A 17,409-nucleotide genomic window follows, 5' to 3' on the forward strand; every position below is an offset into this window, starting at 1 on the left:
ATAGTGAAATCAAAAGCTCTGGATACACAACACACGAGCATGTTTTCCAAGATCTCTCAGATCGGCAAGAACTTGACCGATGAGTTTTCGCGGATCAACGAGGAGGTGAGCAGCACGCGGAAACAGAGCCCCGGTGCACCGAATGGCGGGATAGACCCGGCCACCGCGACAAAAATCCTGTCCACGCAGACGCCTGACCCTGAAGGGATGACCCAACCGAGGGAAATGAGCTCGTCCGAGCCGAGCAGTGACAACAGTGTGGTCAATTTGAATGTCCCGGGCACAAACATACGGTATTCGGATCTGCCCGCAGAGATCAGGGGCCGTTTGCGTAAGTTCTCCAAATACGACGAAAAGTACCCGATCTTGTTCGAGGCCTATAAGGCCGAGAGGCGCAAGACTGCGGTGATTGGTGCGTTTGAAAAGATGTTGGCGGATGTGAGTCCGTGCACGAGCATTGGCGAGATCGACGCTGTGAGAGACTATTTGAGTGGACTACAGTCGAGCAAGAAGTTATTAGAGACAGAGTTGCGGCAGGCCGAGGCCAAGAACAAGGCCAATTTAGAGGAGATAGAGAAGTTACGGGCTAGTCCATCGGGCGAGGCCAGTTCAGAGGAGGTGGAGAAGCTGAAAGCAGAGCTGGAGACAGTTAAACAGGAGCTTGAGGCTTCGAGGGCCAGTGAGTCTAAGAAAGAGGAAGAAAAGACCGAGTTGGCTACCAAATTAAAAGAGAAGGAGGAGTTGGTTGACAAGGTGCAGAAGTCGTTGGCCGAGTCTGTTGAGGCGAAACAAGTCGTGGAAGGTAAGGTTGCAGAGCTGGAAAAGTCTGTGGAGTCCAATAAAAAACTGACTCAGTTGTTCAAAGACAAGGTTTCATCGCTGAATGAGGAGCTCAAGTCCCATAACGAGCCGGAGCCAACCACGTGCGGGCCGAAGAAGGGGAAGAAGAAGAAGGGTGTCAAGAAGCAGGAGGTTAACGAAACAGAGGTGATTGAGCTGCGACACAAGGTGGAGACTTTGGAGCGCCAAGCTTCTGAGGCTGAGGCGTTGCAAACGAAAGCTACCGAGCTCGGAAAAGAGGTGGCTGCGCAGAAGGAGGAGATAGAGAACCTGCGTGGCATGTTGCGCGATGTTGGCGACTCATTGGTCACCAGCAAAGATGAGCTTAAGAGTCTTCAGGAGACGCACAAGCAAAAGATTTCGGAGCTCGAAGCCGTCAAGTCTGAGCTGGAGTTCTTGCGGATCCAGAACTCGGACGCGTTGAAGGACCACGAGCGTGCACGGTCGTCTTTGGAGAAGAAGATCGCCACGTTGGAGAAAGAGCGGCCTGCAGACTCTGGCGGTGAGAAGGAGATCTTGATACAGAACCTCAAGAAACAGATTGAGGACCTCAAGGCTGGGTTCGACAAGAATTTCCAGACCGTTGGCGAAGAGAACGCACAGTACCAGAAACGCATAAACAGTTTGGTGAAAGAAAAAGCTGGTTTAGAGAAAGATTTGAACGACCTGAGCGGATTAAAAGAGCGCGAGGTGCAGCTGAAGCTGGATCTCTCGAGCGCACAGTCGTCTTTGGCACGCAAGGACAGACTGATCAACGACAAGGAGAGCCGGCTGAAGTACTTGGAGGAGGAAAAGGCACGTCTCAACGACACGGTGGTGGAGCTCAAGGTGCAGGTGAGCGAGCTGAAATCGCAAATGTCGTCCAACACAGAGGCCAAGAACGCGGCCGTGACAAAGACAGAGACTCTGCGACAGGAATACAATGAGCTGATGCTCCGGTTGAACAAGGTGAGCACGGAGAACAACAAGCTGGTGAAGAACTACGAGGAGATCAAGGACCGGTACGAGGACCTCAAGAACTCAAAGGTGAGCTCTTCGGACCAGGTGGACTCGATCAAGCGTCGGTGCGAGGAGCTTTTGATGCGCAACCGGGAGTACGAGAGTCGGACCGACGTTTTGCAGGACGAGCTTTCTGAGGCACGGTCGATGCTCCAGGAGCGTACGCGAGAGGCCGGTACGATCAGACAGCTGCTTGTTGACACGGAAGAGTCACAGAACAACAAGTTGAAGGACCTGAATGCCCGGCTGGATAGAGTGGCCGAGGAGCGGGACATTCTTGAACGGGAGTCGACTTTGACACTGAAGAAGAAACAGCGCGAACTGGACGAGATGAAGGCCAACCTGGAGGACCTGCGGGACCAGCTGGACGGATTGCGTCGTGAGAAGGACGAGGTGGAGGCCCGGGTGGCGGAACAGCAAAAGAGTCTTGCCTCGGCCAAGCCAGCTGCCAACGGACAGTCTGAGGCGTCTTCCGAGCGCGACTACAAGCTCGTGGAGTCTCTGCGCGAGTCGTTGAAGGACAGCGAGACGCGTCTGAGAGACGTGGAGGCGATGAACGGCAAGCTGCGCAAGATCAACGAGGAGTCCTCGCAAAAACTGATCCGGCTCAACAAAAAGTACAAGCTTCTTTCGCAGCAGTACCGCACAACCAGAGAAAGACGCGAGTCCATTGCAAGCGTCGAGTCTGGCCAGACGTCCCCGATCATGAGCCGTGCCGGAAGCATAGTGGAGCCGCCTGCTCCCGAGGCAGTTGCGCCAGACACACAGGAGAAAATGGAGTACGTGAAGAACGTGATTTTAGGATTCCTTGAACATAAAGAACAGCGGGGAATTCTGCTTCCTGTGATCAAGACGTTGTTGTTTTTGACTGACAGCGACGAAAAACGGTTGATGGCATCTGTTCCGTAAATTTATAAATCATGGTATTTAATTCCAAGATCTAATTAAATTATTTACAGTGACAGTCGATAATAGACTTATCGTCCATGTACGGCTGCAAAACGTCTGGGATCGCGATGGTCTGCGTTTTGGGGTCGTAGTTGTTCTCCACGAGAGCCAAAAGAACCCGCGGAACAGCACAGGCTGTACCGTTTAAAGTATGCACAAACTTGAGCTTATTTTTCTCGTCTCTGTACCGGGCGTGCAACCGTCTGGATTGGTAGTCCAGACAGTTCGACGTCGAGCTCACCTCTCCCCAGGACCCTCTTCCAGGCATGTACGCCTCGATATCGATTTTTTTGAACGCAGGGGCCCCGAGGTCGTCCCAGGGCATGATGAGAACCCGTACTGGCAGCCCCAGACTCGAAACAAACTGTTTCTGGAACTCCACGAGTCGGTCGAACTCGGCGTTGCTGGCGTCCACGTCGCCCGCCGTCCAGCAGAACAGCTCCACCTTGGTGAACTCGTGCACGCGGTACAGTCCGCGCGTGTTTCTGCCTGCTGCCCCGGCCTCTGCACGGTAGCTGCGCGAAACTCCAACAAGACGGCGCGGCAGCTCGGCCAGTTTGTACTCGGACTCGATGCTCAGCGCGGCCAGCGGGATCTCCGCCGTTCCTGTCAGACACAGGTTGTCGTGTGTGAGCTCGTAAACTTGCCGCTCGTTGTTTGTGTCTCTGGGCTTGAAGCCACAAGCACTGGTAATTTCTGTTCTCACAATCGACGGAGGGATGGCCATCTGGAAACCGGCCTTGCGCGCCAGTTTCAACGAATACTGCACCAAAGCCTGCTCCAGAAGTGCCATGTCGCCCAGCAGGTAGTACCAGCCGCGTCCCGAGACGTTGGCGGCGCGTGCAAACTCCACGAGCCCGGCTTTCTCCAAGATCGATTTGTGGTCGAACGTCTCCTGGGGCGTGAGGTCGACCTGGCCGTCGGTGTTGATGTACTCCACGAGCTGCTGCTGTTCGCGCGAGTCGTCGGAAATCAGGTTGGGTAGCTGCTCGGCCATTGCGCGGAGCTGCGACAATATGCCCTGTTGCGTCTCATCGACCGATTTCAGCACCGGTTTCAGGGCGGCCAGCTGGGCCAGCACGTATTGCTCGTCAACGACCTCCTTGCCCGCCTTACTGGCCTTCATCTGCCGCTGCAAAACGCCGGCCTCGCGCTTCAACTGCCCCGCCCGCGCACGGGCCGTCCTGAGCTGCTCGTACAAGGCTGTGTAGGTCTCGAGCGGGAACGGGACCTTTCTTCGCGCACAAATATCGCGAAACTGGTCCACCGTCCTGCTATACGCGTCCAGATCAAGATCCGGTCTCCGCAACGACCCCAAATACCTGCGGCCAATTACACACCCAGATCGATAAACCCTCGACATGGCCCGAGATTGTGTTTTCCTATACTAATTTTTCAATTTGCAAATGCGAGTAAAAAAAGCGCGGCTTAAATTGAGCCGCATCTCCACACCAGCCAAAATGCTACCGCTTTCTCCCCGTATATAGCGGGAGGTGCGTCCGGAAAGTTGTGGTCCTCGAACCTACATGGTATCGGTGACACTTCTGCTCCACCAGCCGCCAAATAAGAGCGAAATCTATACCCAACAGAGCCCGAACGTCGATGCCACCGTCAAGCTCCGCTTCCTTACAACCACAGAAGTGGTGGCTGTAAGAGCATACTTTAAAGGACTCATGAATACAAGAATCACGAAAAAAGTGTTTGTCGACTCCTACACAACAAACATGGACGGAACACAAACTTTGCACAGACTGCCCGACTATCAGGACGTGGAGGACTCGCAGGAACTGTTCTGGTACAAGAAAACCTTGGCACCAAAACAGAATCTGCCATCCGTTTATAACCACGGCGACGCTGTTTCGTATCCGGTCTCGTTCCAGTTTCCGGTCGACAGCCAGCTGCTTCCGTCGTCGTGCGACTTCCACGGCCAGGACGGCGTCGGCCACGGCAGCGTGTCCACCGAGTACTTCATAAAGGTGGTGGTGACGCTCGCCAACAGCGACCCTGTCGTTGCCTTCTTCCCCATCAGCTTCCAGTGCGATTCCGATCACGTGACCCCGATCTTGACCTCGAGCAAGCAGAGCATGTGGTTCGAGCAGAGCATGAAGCGCAAGGTGATGTGTGCCGGATCGCTTGTGGCGAACCCGCTCGCCGCAAGCGCAAAGCATGCGTTCAAGCTGGGCCGGTATTTTTCGGGCCCCAAGAAGAGCCAAAGCGTAGCACAGCTAGCTTCGGACATCATGCTGACGGTGAGTCTCAACACCGTGGGCTACTTGAACCTCGACAGCAACATCCAGCAGCTGGGTGACCTGTTGATCGCCACGCCTCAAACACACGAATACGCTGTGGACGGAGTGTCCACCGGACTGGGAGAGTTTGCGATCACCAATGTGCGCCTGAGTATCGTTTCGCAAATGACGCTGAAGATCGGACACGACCGCGTTTGCAACCCGGGAACGCCCGTGGAGCTGCTCAAGCTGGGCTTCAGGCCCGGCACCGAGCCCCGTTTCGACGTGGCAGAGTTCAGCGAGCGCAACGGCATGCTCTACCACGAGATTCCGCTGAGTGCTGTTCTGCCCGCACGGTCACTGATCGACTCTCTGCCGCGGCCATTTGTGCCTAATATCAGCATCGGCAAGTATTTCTGCAACCGGACCCAGATATGTGTGAGTGTGACTCTCAAGAACACCAACGCGTCCAAAAAGGGTATCAACATGTTCAGGTTTGCGCACGACATTGTGATTGGGTCATCCGAGAAGCTGGCGCCAAACTACGACTCGATCGAGCACGCTCCAGCTCCGCCGTACACCTGTGTGCAGCCCATGGTGGCTCCGCCGGTGTACACTGAAAATGTATAGTCCACCTCGCACCAGCATATAAAGATGTAGATAGCTAATAATTATTTAATATTGCTATGTCGCGTAGAAGAGGCAGACAGACGGAGACTGGCGAGGAATTCCAGGTGCAGGGCCCGAGCAGCGCGCTGACGTCGTTTCTGCGGGAGCAGGGGATCAGCGCAGAGGCGATCCGGACGCGGTACGAGGAGGGACTGCGGCGCCAGTTGGAGGAGGAGGCAGGTGGCGAGGAGGTGGAAAATGGCGGTTCTGACGAGTCTGACGAGGAGATTTTGGAGGGCGAGGAAGAGACGGCCGAGATCAAGCGGATCAGAGAGCGGGCGCGCGCGAAAAGACGCCGTGCGCAGCGCGAGGACGGTCTGGACGACGACGAGAAGGCAGACGGCAACAACTTCTGTATCGAGTGCGACCGCGAGTTTGTGATCTCGGTGTACTCGAAGCGGATCGAGAAGTACGGGCGGATCGGGTACCTGTGTCCGGAGTGCACGACGAACGAGATCAAGCGGCAACGGCTGACGAAGCGCAACGAGATCGAGGCTCGCAAACGGCGGAAGAAGGTGGCTGCCGCGCTTCTGGACAAGCAGGAGTTCAAGATCCCGACGCTGCAGGATTGCTGCATCAACGTGATCTCGAAGAACATCGACGCGGTGGACTTGTTGGGCGATATTGGCGTGGTGAACATGAAAAAAATCGGCCGTATCTTATCCAAGAACAGGTCTCTGGATAACCGGACCATGGCGCTGTTTCTGGACCCGGCCATGCGCGAGATCGAGTTCTGGGACTGTTCCAACATCGACAGCGTCGCGCTGAACAAGATCGCCGCTTTTTGTCCCAACGTGGAGCGGCTGGTGCTCAACATGTGCGGCCGGCTCCACAAGGACAATCTCAACTACTACGCACAAAAGTTCACTAATTTGCAGTACATTTATTTGAACGGCGCGTTTCTGATCAACGACCAGACATGGCAGGACTTCTTCGACAGTCCTGTGGGGAAAAACCTCAAGGGAGTCCACATTAAAAATACACACAGGTTCACGCCAGACTCGCTGATCTCGCTGCTCGACAACTGTGGCAACAACCTCGAGGAGCTCACGCTCAGCAGACTCGACGGACTCACGTCCAAGAGCGTGTACGACCTGCTGCCGCATTATCTTCGCAGCCTCAAACACCTGGAGATCTCGTACCCCAATAAGGAGGAATTGATCGACGACGAGCTCATCATCAACCTGATGGGTGTCAACGGCGAGTCTTTGGAAACGCTAATTCTGGACGGATGCAGCGGCCTCACAGACACCTTCTTGGTGTCGGGCGTCAAACCGTTCTGTCCCGCATTGACAAAACTGTCTTTGGTGATGCTCGACCAAATCACGGACTCCGGAGTGTCGTCGCTGTTCAACGACTGGGCCATCAACGGCGGACTCATGGACGTCAACTTGAGCCGGTGCATTGACCTGGGCGACGACGGAGTATATGCGGTCCTGGAGCACTCGTGCCAGACGCTCGTGGAGCTGAACCTGAACTCGGTGAAAAACATCAGCAGAGGCCTGTTCAAGCAGATCGGCCGCAACTTGAGGTTCCCGCTGCTGACTGCGTTGGACCTTGGGTTTGTTCGTTCGTGCGACGACTCGGCTCTGGCCGTGATCTCGCGAATCGCTCCCAAACTCACCATTTTGGAGGTGTACGGAGACAATCGGTGCACCAGCGCAGCAATTGTGAGAGACAATCTGCGCATCATTGGCCGTCAAAGCGACAGCATATAGACAGTGTAAATAGTACAATCAGTTGGTTTCGGTCTCGACGGCGTCCATTTGTAGGTACTTTGGGGCCATGTTGGCGCGCTCCACGTTGGCAAACCGCGGCATCGCAGCAGCCTGTGTCTGTGCAACCAGCGACTCCTCAAAGTCGATCGGGTCCACCAGTCGCGGCCGGTACTCTGTGACTGCGCCGGGGTGACCGTTCTCCTTGACCAGCCGTTTGTTGGTCGCGTCCTCGTCGTGGTTGATATCCAGACGGGCTTTCAGAAAGTGTTTCATGTGAGTGGACGACTCCGGGTCCGTTTCCAATATGTATCTGATCAGCTCTCTTACTGGTTGCAACTGGTCTGGCGTTGAGGTTTTCAGCAAAAAGTCTCTGTACTCGTCGATCATGAGGTTGATGTGTGATGTTGGGATCTGGCCGTGTGTCTTGACGTAGTTGACAATACTGGCCAAACCTTTGGCGTTCTTTTGGACCAGCTCAAACTTGAAAAAGAACGTCCAGTACGAAACGGACGCTCTGGTAAGTTTGCTTTTGAAGTAGATGTTCAGCAAGGAACGGGCTCCTTGAACATCACTGCGTTTGAGCCACCGCAGCTTGGCAAGCTCCACAACCACTTGTGGAGCCGTCCAGATAGTAAGCACCTTGAACAGGTCAGCGAACTCTGAATCGAGCTCTGTATCAGTCTCACCGGTGAGCTTCTCCAACAGCTTCTGCGACTGCTCGTTGACCTTGTCGTAGCCGAGCACGTCGTACAGAAACTGGTAGTATCTGGCCAACGGGAACGGTTTGTCTGGATGCGACACAAGCATGCCAATGTAGATTTGGCGGGCCTTTTCGAGATCGGACAGCTTGAGCTCGTAGTATTTGGCGTACATGTATCTGATTTCCGGCTGGTCTATGCTGACAAACACGTCTGTTGCTTTATTGAACACCGAAACAATGAAGTCGGTGTCTGAAGTGTTTCGGATCAAATATCTCAGATACCTGATCCAGAAGGTCTCGTAGGAACATGTAGGGACTAGTGCGCGTTCATAGAGCGACTTAACCTGTTCCAAATCACCACGTGACTCCTCAAAGTCCAAATAGTTCGTCCATTTGGTCATATCTTGCTCGGAAACCGGTAAGAAGTCAAAGTTCTGTTTCGGCAGCTGGCTCTCGTACTCCCATCTTTCGGTGACCCCCGTGTAGCACTGGGTGAATATCCCGTTGAAATACTCGTCGCTGATTTGTTTGAGCTGGTCTGCGTCTAGGTCCTCGAGGTTGGTATCCTGGAAATGCGTAGCCACCAGCGAGTCCAGCTCCTTGGTAGGGACCAGGTCTGCAAGCGTGAAGTTGGTGATGGTCTCGTACAACGACTCGAAGTACCGCGCGTATTGATGAAGAGGGTATTTGACAACCTGGAGCAGGATTTGGACGTAATCGAGTGACATTGGTCCTGCATGCTTAGACTCCCAGTCCAGATACAAATCCCAGATCGGATGGGCCATGAACTGACGGCCGACGTGCGAAACGGCCTGTTTGAACAGGTCTCTGATCTGCGGTTCCTCTTTAAGGTTGTTGGATATAAGAACGTTCAAATAGTCGACCCAGAGCTCCAACGAACAAGGAAACGAACTAACGGCCTGTTCCAAAACACCAATAGACCGGTCCAAGCCGGCAATCGAGTACTCCAAAGCAACATAACGTTTCCAGAAATCCGCCAGGTACGGGAATCTTGTGAGTAGGTATTGCATATCGGCGTCTAGCAAGTCACAAAGACTGGAGTTTGTTTTGAGGGTATTCAACTGAGAGGAAACAAGCGACTCGAACTGGGCCACCAGGTCGGTCCAAAGTTGCGGATCCTTGTCGTTTTCCACCAACTCGGCGCGTATAGCCGCCCATTGCGGGAAATCGGCGAGTAATTCGTCAATTTCAGGGGATAAATCCATTTTGTTTTTTTAATGTGAAAAATTACAAAGGTTTAATTAAGTGCGCTTTATTTATTTGTGATAATTTTGAATCAAAAAAAAAACACTGTTTTTCTTTGTTGGGTGACCATGCAAGTGATTTTTAAGGACTTCAAGAAGGAGAAGATCCCGCTGGACGTGGAGTTGTCGGACTCTGTGCTGTCTGCAAAGGAGAAGCTCGCTTCTTTGAAAGAGTGCGAGGCTTCGCAGGTCAAGTTTGTGTACTCTGGTAAAGTGTTACAAGACGACAAGACATTCGAGAACTTCAAGATCAAGGAAAACGATCAGGTGATATTCATGATCTCGAAACCGAAAAAGGCCCCTGTGTCAGCAGAACCCGCCAAACCTAAAGAAACTGCAACGGCCACATCTACAGCTCCGGTGGCGGAACAGGCTCCTGTTGCACCAGCAGGCGGTGAGTCTGCCCCAGCACAGTTCGACGCTTCGACTTTTGCTTCCGGTAGTGTGAGAGAGACGGCTATCCAGAATATCATGGCAATGGGTTTCGAAAGAGCCCAGGTTGAACAGGCCCTCACTGCTGCGTTCAACAACCCAGATAGAGCTGTGGAATACTTGCTTTCTGGCATCCCGCAGAGAAGCGAGCCGCAGGCCGACAGCACGTCGAACCAGGAATCTTCTGCTGAGCCTGATGCTGCGGGCGAGGCCTCTGAAGATGCGGCCGCCGCCTCCAACCCTGATAATTTATTCGACGCGGCCGCTGCGGCAGGTACACAGGGAGCAGAGACAGAACAGAGTCAGGAGGGCGACTTTATGACGTCTTTGAGAGAGATCTTGCAACAGCAGCCGGAGATGGCTGAGGCTGTTTTGCAGCAACTGGCTGCTTCCAACCCACAGCTTGCCGAGATCGTGCAGTCGAACCCTGAGGCCTTTATGAGATACATTACAGACGGAGACCAGAGCGCACTTGCCGAGGCCCTGGGTGTGCCTCCGGAGTACATGGAGGGAGCCGAGGGCGAGGGCGAGCTTCCAGAAGGCGTGACCCAGATCCAGATCACTCCTGAAGAAAACGAGGCTATCAACAGACTGTGTGAGCTCGGGTTCGAGAGAGACCTGGTGATCCAGGTGTACTTTGCTTGTGACAAGAACGAGGAAATGACGGCCAATTTGCTCTTCAGCGACCACGCTGAATGATACATGTAATAAGACGTAAAACAAGATGAAGAAGTTGAACAGATGGCGTAGGTACATTGGGTGCGGTAATTATATGGAGAGTTGGTCGAACGAGGTGATTTTCGTGGCTGTGGAGTCGACCGGAGCGTTTCCTGGCCGCACCACCAGGTAGCTTTTCATTCCAGCAGCAATTGCGGCATCCACCTCTTTTGGGTTATCACTGAGAAACACACATGAGGAAGGGTCGGAGCCAATAGCGTGTGCGATTTTCAGGTAGCTGCTGGCCTCGATTTTGGGGCCTGCGTTGTTTGTGTCGAAATAGCCGGAAAGTTGGCTGTTAATGTCCTGAGATTCGACCGGACCTGTGCTGTCAATGGGTTTGACGTACTGGAACAGCAGTTTCTGCGCCTTGACAGATCCAGAAGAGTAGATGTACACATTTTTCGCAGGGTCTTTGGACCACGTGCCGATGGCCTGCAAAGCGTCGTTGTACAACGGGGCCTGGATTTGGCCCTCGTGGTAGCCCTTTTCCCAGACAAAGCCCTGGAGTTCCTTGAGAACCGGGTCCTTGACGTCGTTGTCGACCAGCGACTTGATATGGCTGTGCAATTGGGTCTTGGAAACCAGTGTGGCTTGCGGGAACTTGGCCAGGATGGATTCCAAGGTGTCGGTGGAGTTTTGCGAGATCGGGTAGGTGTATCTATCCAGGATGTCGGGCAATTGTGCCAGAAAGTACGGGAACAACACGTCCTTGACAAACGAGATCGGGCAAATTGTGCCCTCAATGTCCAAAATCACACTCACAGCCATGAAAAGAAATACAAGACAATATAATTTTTTCTCCCTTGTGTTAATTATTCTTCAGGACAGGTTTTCATAACCATTGGTCTGGGGAAGATTTTTGGTAGAGGACGACTTTTTCAGATCGATGGATCCATTGCACGCGGCCGTGGTTGCAGAGGCAGCCGCAAGAGCCATTAAAAACTACCAGGAGGCGGACGATGTCTGGTCGGGCAATACAGGGGCGCCGGACAGCCACAACGTGCCGGAGGCAACGCGGAACCCCAAACACGAGTCGGAGGACAAGTTTGTGCTTGATCCCGCGTTGCAGCTCGAGTTCGAGAAGTACAGCAAGGCCCACGAGGCCGACCACCAGCACGAGCTGCCCAAGAACTCGCCGTTTGTGACCACCACTTGCACGCGGTGCAAGAAGGACTTTGTGCAGCGGCCTGAGAAACAGTTCCGTTTGTGTTTGCACTGTCGCGAGCTGCAGAGACAGCGGTCGCGCCGGTGGCAGATGCGCACAAAGGAGAAACAGGGTGTTTGCAGACGGTGTGGTATCGAGATTCCTCCGGAACAGGCCCAGTTCGTGCTGTGCGAACACTGTCGGATGTCGCTGCGGTCCAGGAAGGCCAGCAGGGCGGCGCTCGGCAAGTGCGTGCACTGTTCCGGACCCAACGACTCTGTCGAGGGCAAATTCAAGGTGTGTTCGCGGTGTCGTCAAAACGACAAAATTCGCCGGTCCAATCTTGAAAAGATCGGCGCGTGCAACAGATGCGCACAGCCCCTCAACGACTCTGACAGAGACCACAAGGTGTGTGAGAGATGCCGCACAAAGAAGAAGCGTGGAGCCGTTTCGCCGGCCGCAGTGGCACAGAGACCTTCGCACGGTGCCAGAGACAAACATAACGGCCACCACACGTCGCCAGAGGCCGTGGCCACCGCCGTTCTCAAGGGACAGCACACACGGCACGACCAGGACATCCTACTCCAAGGAAACTTCCACGGAATGCCGCAGATCCACCACTCCCAGCTCAACCAGCAGCTGAACCAACATTTGCACCAGCAACTGACCCAGCTGCAACACGATCACTCGTCCTCAAACACAGACGAGGAAGTGGACACGGTTTCTGCGCACGACGAGGCGGTTGGTGGTTCGTTGACCATCCCGGACCCTGACAAACTGTGCCTGAAATGCGGAAACCACATTCACATCGACGACCTGAGCTTCAACCCGGCCACAAACATTTGCTCGAAGTGCCTGGATCAGGAGGACGACCCAGAAACCACAGCCAACCTGTTTATGAACCCAGAAGGTGACGACGAGATCGACAAGGAGACATGAGCTGCTGCCGGTGTACGGGTGTGGTGCAAAAAGCGTCTCTTTGCGCGAAAAAAAGGCTACCACGACCTGTTTCGCCTACGAGTTGCCGAAAACTACTATAGAGAACCCAACCGGTTGGATGCCGACGACACGCACCCCAACTGTATGTATAAGTATACAATTATATTCCAGATGACAAAATTTTAGTGTCGATCTTCTGTTGGCCTCAAGTGTGGTGCTATCTGATAATCGCACTTGTAAATCACACGACTGACACATCTGATTGACGTTGCCACTATAGATGGACATGACACATGAAAGTGTTTGGAATTCGTGAATGACCAATCATACTCAACGGAAACTCAATAGCAAGTATTTGTTGGCCGAGAAAGACCGATGGGCGCATGATCCGTACCAACGATACTTTGCAGTGAAAGCGAACGAGCCATTACCTGCTGGATGGCGTATATCGTTGGACAATAAGAACTCTCGTTTCAGCCACGAATATATCCCACTTGCTACCAAAACCGCATCGCACCCAAAAGACGCGGTACCTGAATGCACATCGCATTTTAGTTACACCACGCCTAATGAAACGCCTCATGAATTGCCAAGTAAATCGCCATTGATATTGTGCAAAGGGACTTTGAAATGCAACGACACTTACCCCACATATCCATCGCCAGATGACTCTGAGATCGTCACTGAGCTACTTCCGAAACCCATTCATGTGAGTTCACTGAGTCATACCACCACAAAACCGGATCTTGGCGAAATTAGTCGTTCACATACGAAATATGTTGGCCACTCGGAGCCAAACCTTGCAATTCTCAATCAGGGCAAGCAAAAAAGCACAGCCAAGTTCCCTCGGTTGTTCACAGGCACTTGACTCAATTTTGTGCACGGAACAGGTTGGACGAGTACCGCACGTTTTTCGCAGCCAGGCCTGGGTCAGGCCCCTTTCTCGACTTGGTGCGGACTTTTCTCGTTTTGCTCTTTTTCGGTTTCATCAACTTCTTTGGCCATGTTTTTTCAACCACATCTTCTTCGGCTTCTTCCTCCTCGCTGCTCCATCTGCTGCTGTCGACGCTCAGAAGATCGTCCAGATGTTTGATGGCGTCGTCCCGGTTGCTAAAGCTGTCTTTAGACTTGTCCATGACCTCGGAGTCGTAAATCTGTTTCCAGGTTGCAAACTCCAATTGCAAACTCATTTCCTCTTTGGGAGCAACCGGACTGCTGCTCCGTTCTCCAGAACCGAAAGTTTTGGAAACAATTGAGGAGTCTGGAACCTGTTCTGCCGGAGATGGAGACCCATTCTCCACAAACAGCTTCTTCATCTGGAAGAACTTCTGTCTCAACTTTTCACTTTCTCTATTCAATTCTAACAATGCACGGCTGTCGTCTTTTCTTGCACGTTCTTCGTCTTTGAAGAAATCGCTGGTCAACGCCGAGTCCGATGCCTCTTGGATGTCTTGATCAAGCTCGTTGGAAACGATTTTTGTCTTGTTCAGCCTCTCAACAACCTCCACCTGGCTCCCATTGATAAACACTCCCGAATTGGGCTTGTTTGTGTTCCACAGCCAGTAAGGCCGAGCAGCAGGCGCTGGAGCAGGTCTTGACTTCAAATGGAGATTGAACTGCGGGTTCTCGCTCAGCGAGGGTATGCGCTCAATGCAGGTGCCCAAAAAGTGGTCTCTAGCGGCCAAATAGTTGCCAAACGGACATTTTTCAATCAAACAGCCCAGTATATGGGGCCGCGACTCACACAGACACGAGAAGTCCAGATGGTGCTTGTTGCACGAGAACGCCTGTGCGTTGATACAAGCCAGAACGCACGCCGGCGGCGTAGCCTTCACAAGAACCGCGAATACACAGATCACTAGGAGAAACCGCATGGTAAATAAAGAGGGATATTTCCTCAAGGGATACTTTTTGTAGCGCCCAAGATGTGATTACGTAACGCTCTAATTCGAATATACGGAGGCTGAGATTTGGATGGAGGGCCAATACGACAGGAAAGGCGGGAAGATTACCACAAAGGGTATCAAAGAGAAATACTAGCAAAACCAATACGTACTTAAAACATCCAAAAAGCCCCCGTTTTGCCCCAATCGCTACCTATTTGTGCACACCCCCTCGTCGGACCGAGATCCGCATCTTTGCACCACGAGTAAATAACGAAAACTGAAAAAAACAAGGCACCTATTCTGCTTGAGTATATGGCGACCGCGGACCATGTTGAGCTTGTGGCCCGCCACGGTGGCCATCACTACGACAACATAAAATACGGGTACGTGCTGTTTGCGTTGTCGATTATTTATTTGGTGTTCCGCCAATCAGCTCTTATTTATTACCACAAGGCTTGGATTCGGTCTGGCCGGTCCACCACAAATTTGGGGCTTGTTAACACGCCAATGGTGTACACCGTATCGATCATGAGCGGGATCATTCTGATTCTGGAATTCTTCAACCTCAACATCGAAGAGTACGGCGTCCACCTGAAGCGGTTCGGACGTCTCGCGTACGCCCTTACACCACTGGATCTGGTTCTCGCTGTGAGGCCGAGCCCGTTTCAGTTGGACAATTACCTGGATACATTGACCTTGCATAAATGGGTGTCTCGTATAATTTTAGCGCTCGGTATTTTGCACAGCATGGGGTATCTGGTGAAATGGCTTGCTGAGGACACATTAGAGAAATCGCTCAGACTGCTCAATTTTTACGGGGTGATAATTTTTGTGCTTTTTGACGTGCTATTGTCGGTGAGCTGGCGTAAAGTTCGTTCTATCAACTACACTTGGTTCATTGGATTCCACAACGTGGTTCTGTTTGCGTATGTGGTTTTAATACAATTGCATGCTCGTCCAGGGGTAACTTTGCTGTTTCTGATCAATATGGCTATTTTGGCTTATCAGTACGTGGTGAGGCTTATTTCGACGAAATCTTTCACTACCGAGGCTGTTCTGAAAGCGCCGGATTCCAACCTGGAAATTGTACAGGTGCCCAGACGGCTGCTTCCGGCGCAATTTCTGCCAGGCTGCCACATGCGCATATCGAGATACTCTCTTTTCAATCCGCTCTTTTGGCTGCTCCCCTCACATCCTTACACGGTGGCATCGGTCCAGGAAAACACTGGCGCTTTTGCCAAGCTCGTGGTGAAGGAAACCCGCTTCAAAATCGAGCCTTTCGAAAAGTACTGGGTCCAGCCCTATTTCCGCTCCTCGTTATCGCTGGAGTTTTTCCAGACAGCAGAGAATGTCACAATCGTATGCGGAGGCTCCGGAATTTCTTTTGGCACGCCCATATTCAGCCACTTACTAAGAAAACAACAAGTGGAGAACAAAGATATTAAGTTATCGTGCATCTGGATTACTCCAAACGTGGGTGACTTGTTTGTGCTGAAAGAACTGGAGATTACCGGGATTAAAATCTATGTTACCCGCTCGGCAACAAATCAGGAAGTAATTGAAGACCCTGTCAGCGACGAATTCGAGCTCCAGACTTTGGAAGACGATTTTCAAATACAGGATGAGGAAACTGGAGTTCCGGAACTAGATGCCGAATCTGCTCAGACCACCAATACCGTGCATTACGGCAGACGGCCAGACCTGGGCCGCTTGTTTGTCCAGAACGTGAACCGTACAATCGATTATGCCAACAAGTGGATAGTGTCTTGCGGTCCTCCTTCGTTGAACGAGGAATGCAAACGTCTCGCTGACAGCTACAAATGCCGGTATTTCGGCGAAAACTACGCCATGTAAGTGCCGTTTATTTAATCGCCAGCTCGCAAATAGGAAGCTGCACAAGCGCTCCCGAGAATAGGTTCCTCTCATCGGCGCTGCTAGGTCGCCTCATTTAGCAAATCTTGCCTCTTAAATTTTATTATCGCTCTATTAAATACGGCACATACTGAAATTTACTTTTATGCTGGGACCATGTATAGGCGCTTTTGTGCGGAATTGGCGATATGTACAGTTTAACTTCCGCCGTCCGAAATTAAACGCGGTGACACATCGCTGAGGCATCACGGAAGATGCTGGAATTACGTGGAGGAAGGCAGTTTAGTAAAAGGAGGTATGACATAATTGGATTGTGCGGCCATGTGAGATGCCGACGGTTAAAATCGTGATTTTCCATGCAAAGTTTCTGACCTAACTGAAGTGAGATATTTCTATTGCAGGACGCAAGAATTTGACCATGCGGGGCAAACAAACTTGGTATTTCCCAATTGGGCTCGGTAAAAATTCGAGTTCGGATGAATTTCGAAAAGGGAAAGGCTGTACATGGGTTCTGTGATGTAAGACATGCTAAAATGAGTGGAACAGGGTAAAAACATGTATTTTTTGCAGCTCGGTACTGTAGCCGAGCCACTGAGTGCTTTCTTTTCCAAGTACTGGACCAACTCCAGTCGGAATTAGATACGGAAAATACAGCATCTAATTACAAAAAGCCGATGCCTCACAGCCGCACGGGATATCCTTTCACTGCAGCTGACGGGATAAGGATAGGTCCAGGCGAGTAGCGTATGTATTCCAGAGTAAGCAGTATGTGCAGCCAGTTACTACACAAGCACAACTGGTGATGGAACCCCGCTAGGTTTCGCCGAGGCAGGATGACAAATAAGTCATAACGGTGAATCATGGAAGAACTGCCCTTCGGGCTGTCCCTACACTTATATCACAATCCCACATTGTTATCAGCACGATTGTTGGGCTTTCCGCGACAACTCCGTCAAAAAACCGAGCTTTGACGTTTAGTGTACGAAGTGATATGCTATCTTAGTGCGTGCTGAGCCACTCCGCGTAGTGAAGTCGTATACCAAAAGTGA

General features: G+C 52.2%; 14 protein-coding genes across 14 annotated transcripts; 8 read left to right on the plus strand and 6 right to left on the minus strand.

The window, feature by feature from the left end:
• Window positions 1-39: 39 nt before the first annotated feature.
• Window positions 40-2,748, plus strand: OGAPHI_006266 (uncharacterized protein; the record flags this gene model as incomplete). Its single annotated transcript, XM_046207535.1, has 1 exon — window positions 40-2,748. The coding sequence occupies one exon, from the start codon at window positions 40-42 to the stop codon at window positions 2,746-2,748; it is 2,709 nt and encodes a 902-aa protein (XP_046059189.1).
• Window positions 2,749-2,788: 40 nt separating this feature from the next.
• Window positions 2,789-4,150, minus strand: OGAPHI_006267 (uncharacterized protein; the record flags this gene model as incomplete). The annotated part of the gene is made up of 1 exon (XM_046207536.1): window positions 2,789-4,150. One exon carries the CDS (start codon window positions 4,148-4,150, stop codon window positions 2,789-2,791), a length of 1,362 nt encoding a protein of 453 aa, XP_046059190.1.
• A 310-nt stretch (window positions 4,151-4,460) lies between these two features.
• On the plus strand, window positions 4,461-5,645 carry OGAPHI_006268 (uncharacterized protein; the record flags this gene model as incomplete). Its single annotated transcript, XM_046207538.1, has 1 exon — window positions 4,461-5,645. The coding sequence occupies one exon, from the start codon at window positions 4,461-4,463 to the stop codon at window positions 5,643-5,645; it is 1,185 nt and encodes a 394-aa protein (XP_046059191.1).
• Window positions 5,013-7,311, minus strand: OGAPHI_006269 (uncharacterized protein; the record flags this gene model as incomplete). The annotated part of the gene is made up of 3 exons (XM_046207539.1): window positions 5,013-5,355; window positions 5,828-6,448; window positions 6,827-7,311. The coding sequence occupies 3 exons, from the start codon at window positions 7,309-7,311 to the stop codon at window positions 5,013-5,015; spliced, it is 1,449 nt and encodes a 482-aa protein (XP_046059192.1).
• On the plus strand, window positions 5,702-7,402 carry OGAPHI_006270 (uncharacterized protein; the record flags this gene model as incomplete). Its single annotated transcript, XM_046207540.1, has 1 exon — window positions 5,702-7,402. One exon carries the CDS (start codon window positions 5,702-5,704, stop codon window positions 7,400-7,402), a length of 1,701 nt encoding a protein of 566 aa, XP_046059193.1.
• Window positions 7,403-7,420: 18 nt separating this feature from the next.
• OGAPHI_006271 (uncharacterized protein) lies at window positions 7,421-9,328 on the minus strand (the record flags this gene model as incomplete). The annotated part of the gene is made up of 1 exon (XM_046207541.1): window positions 7,421-9,328. One exon carries the CDS (start codon window positions 9,326-9,328, stop codon window positions 7,421-7,423), a length of 1,908 nt encoding a protein of 635 aa, XP_046059194.1.
• Window positions 9,329-9,436: 108 nt separating this feature from the next.
• Window positions 9,437-10,498, plus strand: OGAPHI_006272 (uncharacterized protein; the record flags this gene model as incomplete). The annotated part of the gene is made up of 1 exon (XM_046207542.1): window positions 9,437-10,498. One exon carries the CDS (start codon window positions 9,437-9,439, stop codon window positions 10,496-10,498), a length of 1,062 nt encoding a protein of 353 aa, XP_046059195.1.
• On the minus strand, window positions 9,631-9,933 carry OGAPHI_006273 (uncharacterized protein; the record flags this gene model as incomplete). Its single annotated transcript, XM_046207543.1, has 1 exon — window positions 9,631-9,933. The coding sequence occupies one exon, from the start codon at window positions 9,931-9,933 to the stop codon at window positions 9,631-9,633; it is 303 nt and encodes a 100-aa protein (XP_046059196.1).
• Window positions 10,499-10,523: 25 nt separating the features above from the next.
• Window positions 10,524-11,311, plus strand: OGAPHI_006274 (uncharacterized protein; the record flags this gene model as incomplete). Its single annotated transcript, XM_046207544.1, has 2 exons — window positions 10,524-10,645; window positions 10,735-11,311. The coding sequence occupies 2 exons, from the start codon at window positions 10,524-10,526 to the stop codon at window positions 11,309-11,311; spliced, it is 699 nt and encodes a 232-aa protein (XP_046059197.1).
• OGAPHI_006275 (uncharacterized protein) lies at window positions 10,568-11,287 on the minus strand (the record flags this gene model as incomplete). Its single annotated transcript, XM_046207545.1, has 1 exon — window positions 10,568-11,287. The coding sequence occupies one exon, from the start codon at window positions 11,285-11,287 to the stop codon at window positions 10,568-10,570; it is 720 nt and encodes a 239-aa protein (XP_046059198.1).
• Window positions 11,312-11,405: 94 nt separating the features above from the next.
• Window positions 11,406-12,602, plus strand: OGAPHI_006276 (uncharacterized protein; the record flags this gene model as incomplete). Its single annotated transcript, XM_046207546.1, has 1 exon — window positions 11,406-12,602. One exon carries the CDS (start codon window positions 11,406-11,408, stop codon window positions 12,600-12,602), a length of 1,197 nt encoding a protein of 398 aa, XP_046059199.1.
• A 316-nt stretch (window positions 12,603-12,918) lies between these two features.
• On the plus strand, window positions 12,919-13,470 carry OGAPHI_006277 (uncharacterized protein; the record flags this gene model as incomplete). Its single annotated transcript, XM_046207547.1, has 1 exon — window positions 12,919-13,470. One exon carries the CDS (start codon window positions 12,919-12,921, stop codon window positions 13,468-13,470), a length of 552 nt encoding a protein of 183 aa, XP_046059200.1.
• A 1-nt stretch (window position 13,471) lies between these two features.
• Window positions 13,472-15,190, minus strand: OGAPHI_006278 (uncharacterized protein; the record flags this gene model as incomplete). The annotated part of the gene is made up of 2 exons (XM_046207549.1): window positions 13,472-14,341; window positions 14,936-15,190. 2 exons carry the CDS (start codon window positions 15,188-15,190, stop codon window positions 13,472-13,474), a joined length of 1,125 nt encoding a protein of 374 aa, XP_046059201.1.
• OGAPHI_006279 (uncharacterized protein) lies at window positions 14,801-16,342 on the plus strand (the record flags this gene model as incomplete). Its single annotated transcript, XM_046207550.1, has 1 exon — window positions 14,801-16,342. The coding sequence occupies one exon, from the start codon at window positions 14,801-14,803 to the stop codon at window positions 16,340-16,342; it is 1,542 nt and encodes a 513-aa protein (XP_046059202.1).
• Between the last annotated feature and the right edge of the window lie 1,067 nt (window positions 16,343-17,409).

This window comes from Ogataea philodendri, assembly GCF_020536065.1.
Source record: "Ogataea philodendri strain CBS6075 chromosome Unknown scaffold5, whole genome shotgun sequence".
NCBI lineage: Eukaryota > Fungi > Ascomycota > Pichiomycetes > Pichiales > Pichiaceae > Ogataea > Ogataea philodendri.